Genomic DNA, 12,798 nt, shown 5'->3' with positions numbered 1-12,798 from the left:
ACACATATATATTATACATATATATATATTTATGTGTTTATATGTTTATATATGTCTGTCAATACATATACAAATGTAAATACATTAATTTATATGTTCACATATATAGACATATCTATTAACATAGAGATACATACATAATCATTGCTATAGTACTTTGGCGGCTTTTTTTTTCTTCTAACAGTCGAGATCTCATATCTTTGAGCCCTTGTAACTTTTTTGTGCTATATAATTTTTTTTTTTTTATTAGACAGTGTTAATATGAGTGTAACTGTACTTTGCAAGGTATTTTTTAAGTGTTTTTTTTTTCAACATTTTTGTTTTGGAAAACAGTTAACCACAGCTCTAGCATAAATGGTGATTGCGCTAGCACAATCGCGATTTCGCTCAACTTGTAATATCAGCGCAATTAAAAAGGCTAGTTTAAAGACAATATCGTTTGCACCTCACTTGTAATCTAGCCCAAGGACATTTATTAAGAGTCCTGCCAAGAAATGAGATATAAATAATAATACAGTTGTGCCATAGTTTATATCACTGTAACTATCAATTTTGATTATTATGTTTGTTTTTAGGCAGTGGCTGAAATCGGAGGACATACAAAGAATATCATTACTTTTTCATAACAAAATGCTTGAAAAAGAAGTAAGTAAATTATAATTAAACAGTAACAAGTAAACAAGTATTAACAATGCTAAAGCTAAACATATTTTTGTGTGAAATTAAGAATCTTTATTAGGTTTTGAATAACTATTACATTTGCTGATTTAAAGTTAATTGTAAGGTGTCTGAATATAAACAGTAATGTTGTTAAAGTCTATGCAATGTTGGTTTAATCTTATCAGAGGGAATTTTATAGAACTCGGCTAGTAACCCATCCGACCCTGTAGCTTTAGCTAAAGGGATTTGTTTATGATATAATTTATCTCTGATTCTTTAATAGGTTTATTCAATATGACTAGCTGCATCTGAGCTATTTGCGGAACTTTAATCTTCTTCCATATATCACCAAGATTGGTATCTTAATTCTTCTGCAAGGAGTAGAATGTTTGATAGTATTCTACAAAAGCATTTAATATCCCTGATGATCCCTGTTGTAATTTTCCTTTATACTGGATAGCCTTAATATTATTTTTTGGCCTTTGTTTTTTAACTAGTGATGTGAGCATCTTACCCCATTGATAAAGCTTTTCCTTAGTTCTTTCACATTTTCCTTAGTTCTTTCAGCAATATAACTATCCCTCTCTTTTTTTTTTGCAAGCAAAAAGGCATCTCTGTTTACCTTAGATGGGCAATATTTAAAAGTAACAAAGGTTTTAGACATATTTTTTCTTAATTGTCTTTTTATCGTTTATAATATAGAATATAGTTTCTGCTTTTAACACCGTTCAAGTGGTTTCTAATTATATTTGGGAATTATTTTGACAATATCCACTATTAAGATAATAATTGTTCCATTTATCTTTCAAATATGTTTCAATTGTTTTAAAAACTTCAAGTATGTTGGTTAAAAAATGTGTTTCTATTGGCCTTTTTTCCACCACCTTTGACTCTCAATAAGGCCCTGGTAAATGTTGTTTTAATTCACCAAGAAGCGTTTCCTGCATTTCTGTATGAGAAGGAGAGACAAGCCCAGTGCAAAACAGCACTGCATGACAAGACAGTTCAGCTGCATTTATACTTTGTGCTTTCAATTTTATATCAGTTTACACTTCAGATTAAATGTTATCACATTTAAACTTTGTACTTTCTATTTTTCTTTGTATACAGCAGTGCATTTAGGATTGGGATTTTACAAATTCTGATTATGCTGTCATAGTTTCTGTGTAACTTTAACAAATTAAGATAATACTTTGTATATTTATGTGTATTGTTTACAAATTAGATTGCACTGTCTTTTATTTAAATTAAAACTGAAAAAACTGTAGGCTTCAGTTTCCTAGAAAGTGTCATTACTTTCTATGGGCCAGATAATTAAACATTCTCTAGCTTGGATAAAGATTATAGTGCTGACTTCACAGAGGCAAAACTAATTGAATTTTCTAAGAAACCCGGAAATCCCAGAGAAATGAGGGATGCCTTCCAGAGAAAGTAATGAAGCTCTCTGAGATACAAAATGTCACACAAGAGAGAAGGTAACTGGAGAACCCCTGGGGCTTATATAAAGGCTCCTTTTGCATCAATTCCAAATTAAACTGAAATGTTTTCACTACAATTTAACTTGCCTTTGTCTATATTTTGGTATATATTATGTTTCTGTTAAAATAAGTGTATTATGAATTTTGAGCAAACTTCACCTGAATACAGCTGGCGAGAAAAAAAATTAGTGAGACCAGCTTGTTGAAAATGCTTAGAGATTTTCACAAGACTTGTGAGAGAGCTTCAGATATACTCTGCAAACTGATCTGTTCAGCCCAGGGAACTGCCCTGTTCCTCCCATTTCTTGAAACTGTCAGCTTACAATCGAAAAAAATACAAAGTGCAATGTAACTTGTAAAAGATAAACAGAAATATACAAACTATGATCCTAAGTTATTAAAGTAACACAGAAACATTCAACGCATAATCAGAATGTGTAAAATCACTGCTAGATCAAAATTTAGTGAGTAAGTGCAAAGCTTAAATGCAATAATACTGAAAGGACCCAATCTGAAATGTATAGTAATATAAAATGCAATGTACAAAGTGTAAGTGTAACAAAACTCTCATATCATGCAGTGCTATATAGCACTGGGCTTGTCTGCTTCACATACATAAATGAGAGAGATCTCGCAGTGCTGGAGAGTTCTGCCCTCTTTCTTTTGAATATTCAGTGAGTTCAGCCTTTGTACTTCCCCTATTTCCTGAAGTCTATCTACTGTGGTAAAAAACAGATCTATTTAGATTAAGCATAATTATTCCTTGAAATACAAGTATAATCCAATTCAGTGGGGTTTATTAACTGCCATATGTCTACTACTCCTTATGTGCTTTTTAACACCCAATATCCCTTTTCCTATATTAGAAAGGTTTTGGTGTTATATTGAAGTCCCCAGTGATGATTAAATGAGTATTTAAAAAAAAAAAATCTGTAGTTTTCTTTGGATACTTTCTGAGAACTGAGTACTTTTCAATTTTCAATCTCAATGTTTAGAATAATATATTTACCTTGATTATCTTGAACCTGTTTTATTAGTTTATATTGTATGTTTTTACCAATTAAAATAGCAACTACTCATTACAATTTTTCATTTGTGCAAGTGATTTAAAATCTTTTTCTTTTAATAGGTGAGTGTATATTTTCCATGTTCAATGACATTATATTATCCATTTAAATTAATAAATATCAGTGATACTAGTAAGAGATTTTAAATAAAAAAAACATAATCATGTAGATGATTATCATCTGCTTTTTAGCAGTGACAATAAAGTAATAAAATGATCTAACAAAAAAAAGAGAAACAAACAAAATAGAGCTATATTAAAGACCCATAATGCATCAGATCTCTGATTCTAATAAGTCAAAGAAATAGTATTTATCTCCTAATTTAAGATTAAATCTAGATGGATACAAAACAAAACATGGGTAGTTATTACTACAGCGAACTCGAGGTAGTAGTTAGCACTCCCAAACTTTACTAGAGTTTAGATCTTTGGTTAATTTTTAAAAAGTGCCCGAATTGGCACCAAATTAAAAAGTATTGTTGTTTTTTATTTTAAAAAAATGTAGCATTGGGGGGGGGGGTGGAGCTAGCTGCCGAAGGGATTAGTCGCATACTACAACAGCTCCTGACTTTAACAGAGATTTTGGGGGTTCTTTTGACCTGGTATCCTATGGAGAGTGGGAGACTTACTCTAAAACCCTGCCTATGAGCCTGCTATAAAGATTGGTGAAAGATTGGTGAAAGATTCGGGACCGTTCTCATAGCCACTGCCAAGACAGCTTGATGCGGCCTAGCTGTGAGGTGGTACGATCATGGTGGTCCCCGGCATGGCTATCCTAGCCTTTTTTGAGAAATATAACCAGGATTTGATGAGTAGGCTGGACCGACTTATTTTGACTGTTAGACATCGGGAGGTGGAAGAAGACAGCGCTGAGCAATGCAAACATGCAACGGTGACACCCGACATACACGTGGGTGTTACTCAGGAGATTCCAGCTCACCATCTTCTATCGGAGTTAGCCTGCTCTTTAGGAACGGCTCCAGCGCACGTGAGCAGTGGTCACTTGATACATACCCCGGACCTGGGAGATGCGGCTGGAACACGAGAACTAATTGCGACCAATACATGCCCGCAGGAAGAAGCAGGTGGGAGAAGAGCCGCACCAGAGGTCCCTGAAGTGACTGGTGAGAGGCCCATGGTTTTGTCTGCACAGATGATTGCGACTTTTGAGGCAAGCTATCCTGCTGAATGGGCTCCCTTTTGCCATTGCCTAGATTGGCAGTGCAGCCACTCAGTTGTACATTCGTTTGAGCTGTCATTATGGTCTCATGCCTTCCAAGGTCTTCGGACTGGCATTGGATAAGTGAGGGGTTGTGTCTTTGGAGATATGCTGGTGTCTGTGGGGTCTGTTGTGGAAGAGACACTCTCTATGCTCCCAATACATTTTATTTTTATTCTTTTTTATAATGCTAGCTGCGGCTCACGATGAAGGCCCTGGGGCCAGATATAAGGGCCTGCACTTTGAACGTGTTCACTTGCTCAGGATATGCTTAAATGATATATAGGGGAAGTCACTAACTTTATGATGGACCTCATGCTTGCCTAGAAGCAAACTAATTATTTTTCTTGCTGCAGCGTTTGTCATCTGCTGCACTACCTAACACAGGGGAAGATGGTTTAGCATATATATGTACTATAACACACTCACCCTCTAGATAGAGAGATGACGATGGGGGTCATTTGATGCAATCAATTTATTCTGTACCAAAGCATGGGAAGCTGTCTGTGGACGAAACGTCTAAGTTTTCCATTTCAGATTGCATGACTGACCCCCCTCGCTATATATGATTTGTGTAAGGCTAGTGGAGATCTAATGGTACTTGTGTAAATGCTTAGTTGCCTAAAAATATCCATTACCTTTATCCTTGATATCTGTTGGTGCTAAGAGGTATAATAATTGCTGTGTTAATGTTGTTTATTCATGAAGTAACATATGGGATGTAAATGTCTTTTAGTGCGAATACCATGTATGTTACAAAGCTCTGTCGAAATTGTATTTTTCAACTGTTGTACTACCTAAAACAGGGGAAGATTGTTAGCATAGTACTATTACATACTCATGTACTAGATAGAGAGATGATGATAGGGGTCCTTTATTGCAATCAAATTATTCTGTATAAAAGCATGGGAAGCTAGTCTTTTTAGGGTGACAGGGCTGTCTGTGGCCGAGACGCCTCAGTTTTCCTTCTTATACTATGTGACTGACCCCTCTTGCTATATATGATTCGTGTAAGACTGGTGGAGAGTTAATAGTACTTGTGTAAATGTTTAGTTTCCTAAAAGTAGGCATTTCCTGTATCCTTGATATTTGCTGTTGTTAAGAGGTATAGTAATTGCTGTGTTAATGTTGTTTATTCCTGAAGTAACATGTAGTATGTAAATGTCTTTTAATGCGAGCACCGTTACAAAGCTTTGTCGAAATATCCAGGTACAGGTAGCCCTCAGTTTACGCCGGGGTTAGGTTCCAGAAGGAATGGTTGTAAATCGAAACTGTTGTAAATTGAAACCCAGTTTATAATGTAAGTCAATGGGAAGGGAGGGAGATAGGTTCCAGACCCCTCTCAAAATTGTCATAAGTAACACCTAATACATTATTTTTAAAGCTTTGAAATGAAGACTTTAAATGCTAAACATCGTTATAAACCTAATAAAATAATCACACAACACAGACTTCACTTGCATTTTTCTGCAAACAGCTCTTTCCATGCATTCCAATTTGGACTGATTTATAGACAGGAAGATCTTGTTCCTTTGAAATCTGCTCGATAGCTCAGGTCTGGTTCAACTGATTAATTTCAGCTTGCTTGGCTTTGCTGCAACACAAGCGGACAGCTCCACCTACTGGCTATTTTAATAAATGCACTGCTTTTCAATGCTTTCAATAGCAGTCACATGACTGGAAAAAAGGTTGTTATTCTGAAACGGTGTAAATTGAACCGTTGTAAAACGAGGGCCACCTGTATTTTGGGAATACTAGTCAGGTATTATACTTTCAAAGCTCCAACAGTTCTATGGATCTGAGGAATATGTGTGCATTAATGCAATGCAATAATTGAGAACTCTTTTGTTACTTACCTAGATGTGTATTCGTTGCTAATTATTTTGTCCACTAACTTACTCTTCTAAGGAAAGAGTTTCTCTCTTGTGCTCTCTGAGCCCTTATATAATGCATAACCGCTCTATCCCACCCACTTAAACTTTTTAGAGGCTGCGAATATCCACATTTTTAATCCCAGTGCGGTAAGGACTCAGTAATTTCTTTCCTACATTGCCCCCCCCCATTCCTGTTTGGCAGAGTTACGTAGTCTCTGCCCTGTCCAAGCAGTCTAAGTTGCTCTTTGGGCCCTAATAAGAATAATATTGCTGTGTTTGCATACATACCTTTTCCTACATATAGCTTGTTAGCTGTCATAATTTTATTTTATTTAATCTTTAACCTAAAGATGAGTCAACATAGGATTGTTTAATTGTTTTATTTATGTGACTTTGACTGAAAATGTTGTTTTTTGCGCCCACATCTGACCAACTTGTATTTCTATTCTGCTTATATTCCATACATGTCAATGTGTTATATTATGTAATGTCTAATATTATTTGATGATGCTTAAGCAGGTTCAATCTATGTCGGCAGTTTTCTTATCTCGCTATATGGTATTTCTGTATTAATGATGTGTCCTCAACTATACTTTAGTTTTCAGATCCCTTGGGTGGATCTCTGTCACATTGATGACACTACGCAGATATAAAAATAAAATGAGGTGCAATGTTGAAGGGTAATATTTGGAACCGGTTAGGCGAGATGTGATTCCCTACTAGTTGGTGTATTGAACTATGTAACCAATGTCTCTTGCATTATTGTACTTGTGATGTTGCCCTTCAATTTGTAATTGTTTTGATTACCTCAAGAAAAACATTTAAAAAAAAAAAATGTATCATTTTTTTAAATATAAAAAAATAACTGCACAAAAAAATGTAACCCCTAAAAGTTTTTGTGGGGTTAAAAAAAAACTGCACTGAAAAGTGCCTTTACATTGTGGTCTATGGGGAACTGTGTGGTCCATGTAAATATATATGTATATTATTATTATTATCAGTTATTTGTAGAGCGCCAACAGATTCCACAGGGATAATATGCTTATACATATATAATCATGTGTTAAAATAATATCTATATATACATATATGAGAGGTCTATGACTACGGCTCTTGTGGGCTGAAACATGTAAGACCTGGTCTGTAGTCTTTTTTTGGATTTTCCACAAGTTGTGTGTATAATGCTTTTAAAGATTTAAATAAAGACTTTATTTTACTGCACTCACGGCTGGAACCTTGCATTCTTCATTGGATATATACATATAAACACATAAATATATATGTATATATTCTTATACATATATATTTAAATTTGCTGCCCATTGCTGCACGATAAACCCCTTTCCCTTTGCTAAGTTCTCATGCTGTGTCTCATGCCATGAGAACGGGGCTCCAATTGGAGCCTATGGAAGCGCGCTCTTGTAAACGCAAAACTGCCGTGCAATGCGAACGTGAGGTTACATTCACATTGCACCTAACTTTTAATACCAGTGCACTTTTTGCGTGCGCTCTTATTACTAAGTGGAGTGGAAATATTGCCCATGCAAAAACTATATTTTACACTCTACTTGTAATTAGGCCCATAGTTGGTTGTAAATATTTGTAAATGGTTTTCTTCTAATTGAGACCTCCATAGAGTAGCCCTGGAATAAAAAAATATTTTGTCCTTAAACTCTAAGCATAAAAGATTTTTATTTGCCCTCAAAATACCAATTTTAGCTTGAAAATGTAAGTATTCGAGGATAATAGGTCTTGATTTCTGTCTGGCCCCAACATCCTCCTTTGTCCTATCTGGGCCAATTCTATGTGCTTGTTCTACTTCATAGGATCTTGTGTTGAGCTGTAAACCTATTAGCTGAGCTAGTTTTTTTCTACAATCTGTAACATTTCTCGCCCTTTAATATTTTCAGGAAGAACAATCAGGTGCAAATTGTTGCATCTTGAATGGTTTTCTAGCTCTTTAATTCTATTACTAAGAACTTTATTTTGCATTATCAATTCCTGTGTTTTTTCTCTCAATATCACACTGATCAACCTCCATGTCATAGATGCTTTGCTCTATAAAAGTAATTCTTTGAGTAATTTGTCTTATCTCTTGTATTACCGATTCAAGACCCTTTCAAGACCCTAAAATGTCTTTTAGATATTGTAAATAAAACAGATTTCAGAACCCAGTAAAACCAGAATTGATTTTTTTTAACTAGAAAACTAGAAAATTGGCAAATTTACATCTCACTAAAATATTTCATATTTTTAATGGTTTCAAATACATGAGGATATTTTTTAATGGAAATAAGAAATATAACTGCAAATAATGTTCCATTTATGGGGCTACTACTAGGAGTACAAATTAATAATACCATGTACAATGCATTAATATAATTAATGATGGCTAATTTGCATTTTGTAACTAGAGAGAGTTAGACTCTAAAATAGTTTTGCACATTATATTGAACATAATATTCCAGAATAAAGGAGACCTGTGAAATCAAATATGGGGTCACGGCGTCAGATAGGAAACTATACATCAGTTGACTTTAACAGAATTTCTCCAGAGGGAAATCAAAACCAGATTGAACATATTATTAAACAAGGATAGTAGATCAATCAATGTTCTTGTTCCGTGCATTGGGTCTAAAACATTATTTTAATTCTATTTGTTTAGAGATATGTTTTAAGACTTTAACCTTAACATTCTAACAATTTAGTTTGTGTAATCCGGAGAAAGTATAAGAAAAGCTATGGTTCAATTTTCCATAGTTCCACAAAATCATGTAGAGTCAGCTTTTGAAAATCCATTTGGTAAAACCTACATACTGTTCATGACAGAAGCATTCCAAAATATGCACATTTCTCCAGACAATTCTGCTTAGCAGCATTTTATCCTCTTTTCCTTAAATTGCACAACAGGAACCCATGCATACAGTATAACTAGTGAAACAGGGTGCATAGTGCAAGTTGTAAAATGCAAAACAATATTTATTTATAATCAGAAACATGTTTCTCAGATGTTACATTGGCTGTTTCCTTCAAATTTGTTGGATCTGCCTAAAAGGGACATTTTTAGTCCTCAATTTTATTGTGGAAGCTTTGGGCATCCAAATATCCAATTTAAATTACAGATTCATGAGCAAATTTGGCCTTGTTGGGGACATAGAAATTATCCATGAATTGCATTAAGGAGGTTACTTCAGAGCAACTCTTGAGAACAAGGACAATGTCAATGACAACAACATTGAAAATGTAATACAAGCACTCTATAGTTATGGTATATAAACTCACCTACATACAAATTGCAGTGTTCTAGTAAGAAGATAACAACAATCAGTTAATGATACCCAAGTATCAAACTATAGGGGGCGCTAATTACAGATAACCATGAACCAATCAACACAAATTATATATAACAAGTGAAAGATGGTATATGTACATATAACTTCTTAGTACTAAATAACTGTATCTTTGACCATGAAATGTTGACATAGATAATGTTCATAAAAGTCCATAAAATTTCTATGGAATCCTGTTTAAAATGTCCAGTAGATATGATGGTGAAATTCTCAAAATCGCAGGGCTGCTCCTCTTGCGCCAAAAAAACGAAGAACCAACAATCTGTGAAAATAAATCACAAAAAAGAGGGCGCCTCCTAGTGCAGTATTGCAACAAAAAAATATACGGATGATATATATGCAAATTAAATACTCACAAAAAAAGCAGCACCTATGTACTGAATGGGCAGACTGGGGAATCACAGTGACCTAGCTACACTGATCCAATTGCAGGATGATGAGATCCACTGTATCCCAAAAGGCTGTCTGTGTAAAAGAACCAGAAAGACCACCTCCTAGTGTAATAATTCAATATAAATGGTACAATACATATGTAAGTGATATACTCACAAGGAGAGCAGCACCTATGTGCTGATTGAGGCAGGCTGGGGAATCACAGTGACCCAGCTACACTGATACTGAAAAGTCTTCTTTTTCTCTGTACCACATTATTATTTGAGAATTCACCTCTAACATGGACTATCCTTGATACAAGACAATACATGACAGTGTATATATCAATTTACTTTATGTTATTTTGATAAAAGTCCAAAAGTCCACTGGAATAACTTTTTTCTTATGTTGTAGCTAATGTTCTTGAGTTTATATAGACAATAAGATACTCTAAAACTATTAGTCCTCAAGGAACCCCAAGATTAAATTGTGCAGCCAAAGATATTGAAGATATAGCATAATGCTGTTTCATCAGGCAAAAAATAACCATGAAAATACAATTGTATAAAAGAGGACTAAGAAGTTGGAATTCAATTAATAGTAGTTAATGAAAAACAACATATGTAAAATTCACAATATATATCTGTTTCACAAAACATACAGTTATAGAGAAAATGATAAAGAAATACACCTATAGCTTGTAGTGTTTCTGGGTCCATATAATTTATCTGCATTTTATTCTAGCTAATGAAATAAAAACTCAATATAAATATCTTTAAAAAAAGACTGAAACAAACAATATGTGCTTCATACAAACTTCCACATGCTGAAGGTGAAATACTAAAGAAATAAAACTAAGGAGTAGAAGTGTGTGCATTCCAAATGTTCTCTAAAATAAAATTATACAAAATAAATAATGGGGGAGTAGAAGTGTGTGCATTCCAAATGTTCTCTAAAATAAAATTATACAAAAGAAATAATGGGGGAGTAGAAGTGTGTGCATTCCAAATGTTCTCTAAAATAAAATTATACAAAAGAAATAATGGTAGTTAATAGTAGTTAATGAATAACAACATATGTAAAATTCACAATATATATCTGTTTCACAAAACATACAGTTATAGAGAAAATGATAAAGAAATACACCTATAGCTTGTAGTGTTTCTGGGTCCATATAATTTATCTGCATTTTATTCTAGCTAATGAAATAAAAATTCAATATAAATATCTTTAAAAAAAGACTGAAACAAACAATATGTGCTTCATACAAACTTCCACATGCTGAAGGTGAAATACTAAAGAAATAAAACTAAGGAGTAGAAGTGTGTGCATTCCAAATGTTCTCTAAAATAAAATTATACAAAATAAATAATGGGGGAGTAGAAGTGTGTGCATTCCAAATGTTCTCTAAAATAAAATTATACAAAAGAAATAATGGGGGAGTAGAAGTGTGTGCATTCCAAATGTTCTCTAAAATAAAATTATACAAAAGAAATAATGGGGGAGTAGAAGTGTGTGCATTCCAAATGTTCTCTAAAATAAAATTATACAAAAGAAATAATGGGGTCAATCAAAATCCTTTAGAAAATTTTATATAAATATTTTTTTTCTAAAAAAATCACCATAGACTTTTCATTGGTTAGACCGTAATGTGCACAAAAAATAATATTTATCATGTAAAAATATGTACAAAAATAGTATTGAAAAAAAAAGATGCAATAATACCCAATCCAAATTATGTTAGAATATTCAGTTAAAAAAAAAACTTCACAATTTGTTAACTGATTTACATGTCAAATATCGTTTTCATTGGCTTTACTAAATTTCTTGCAACTATTGTAAAATAACTTGAAATGAAAGAGCTCAGAAAGAGTGTATTATTACAAATACAAATAAAGGAATCCTTTCCTCAAAGAACAATAAAATACTGGATTCTTCGGAGAGGACATCTAGTACTGTAAATGTTATATTGCCTTTTTGAAATAAAACGAGAATTGTATTCTAAATGTAAATGTAATGCTTACAGACATTGAAATTGAATGGGCTTTAAAATAGTCATTTTTTATTATTTATTCTTCAGTACAGGGCAACTACACTTCCAGCCTTCAAGTACTATGTGACATGTGCGTGTCTTATATTCTTCTGCATTTTTATTGTTCAAATTCTGGTCTTACCAAAGTAAGTATATTTTAGTTTACATTGACCTGAATTTTGTATGTTTAAGGTTATGTAAAAAAACAGAATAACAGTGATAGCTTTTACTAGAAGCATTTTTGCTAAGGTAAGTATAATGCAAAAATGCTTCTATTTCAGATTTTAATGCAACCTTACACATTTTATTTTTGACATTTTTATCCCTTTAAAGAAACATGGACATGACAAATATTTCAGAGCACTAAAAAGTACATTAACCGCTCTGCTACTGGGAAATTGCCCAAAATACCAGAGAATATTTAGCATTTTAGCTATCACTCCATTAAACAAAAATAAAACCTTGTTTTTTTATTTACCTATCAAAACTATATAAACATCCCTAGGTATTTATCTAGGCCCATTTTGTTATATTTCATGCCACCATCTCACCTCCAAATGCGTTCATATAAAAAAAAATATCTTTAACTTTTTCATAAACTTTGGGTTTCTCACTGAAATTATTGACATATCGGTTGTGCAATCATGACACAAATTATTGTAAACGCTTCTCAGGGATCCCCTTTGCTCAGAAATTGCAGACATACATGGTTTTGCCATTGATGTTTGGTATTTTGAATGTCGCTTA

The 12,798-nt window shown here is 33.4% G+C and overlaps 1 protein-coding gene across 1 annotated transcript in view; it reads left to right on the top strand.

The window, feature by feature from the left end:
* The window catches only part of ADCY2 (adenylate cyclase 2), a 1,612,539-nt gene that overhangs the window by 1,255,271 nt on the left and 344,470 nt on the right, over positions 1-12,798 (top strand). Inside the window, exons 13-14 of the mRNA XM_053715803.1 lie at positions 576-645; positions 12,100-12,197. Of these exons, the coding sequence (XP_053571778.1) occupies positions 576-645; positions 12,100-12,197 (168 nt within the window). The remainder of the gene's footprint in view (positions 1-575; positions 646-12,099; positions 12,198-12,798) is intronic.

This window comes from Bombina bombina, chromosome 5 (assembly GCF_027579735.1).
Source record: "Bombina bombina isolate aBomBom1 chromosome 5, aBomBom1.pri, whole genome shotgun sequence".
Taxonomy (NCBI): Eukaryota; Metazoa; Chordata; class Amphibia; order Anura; family Bombinatoridae; genus Bombina; species Bombina bombina.
Note: the sequence above shows the minus strand (reverse complement) of the source record. Positions and strands in the feature narration are given on the sequence as shown.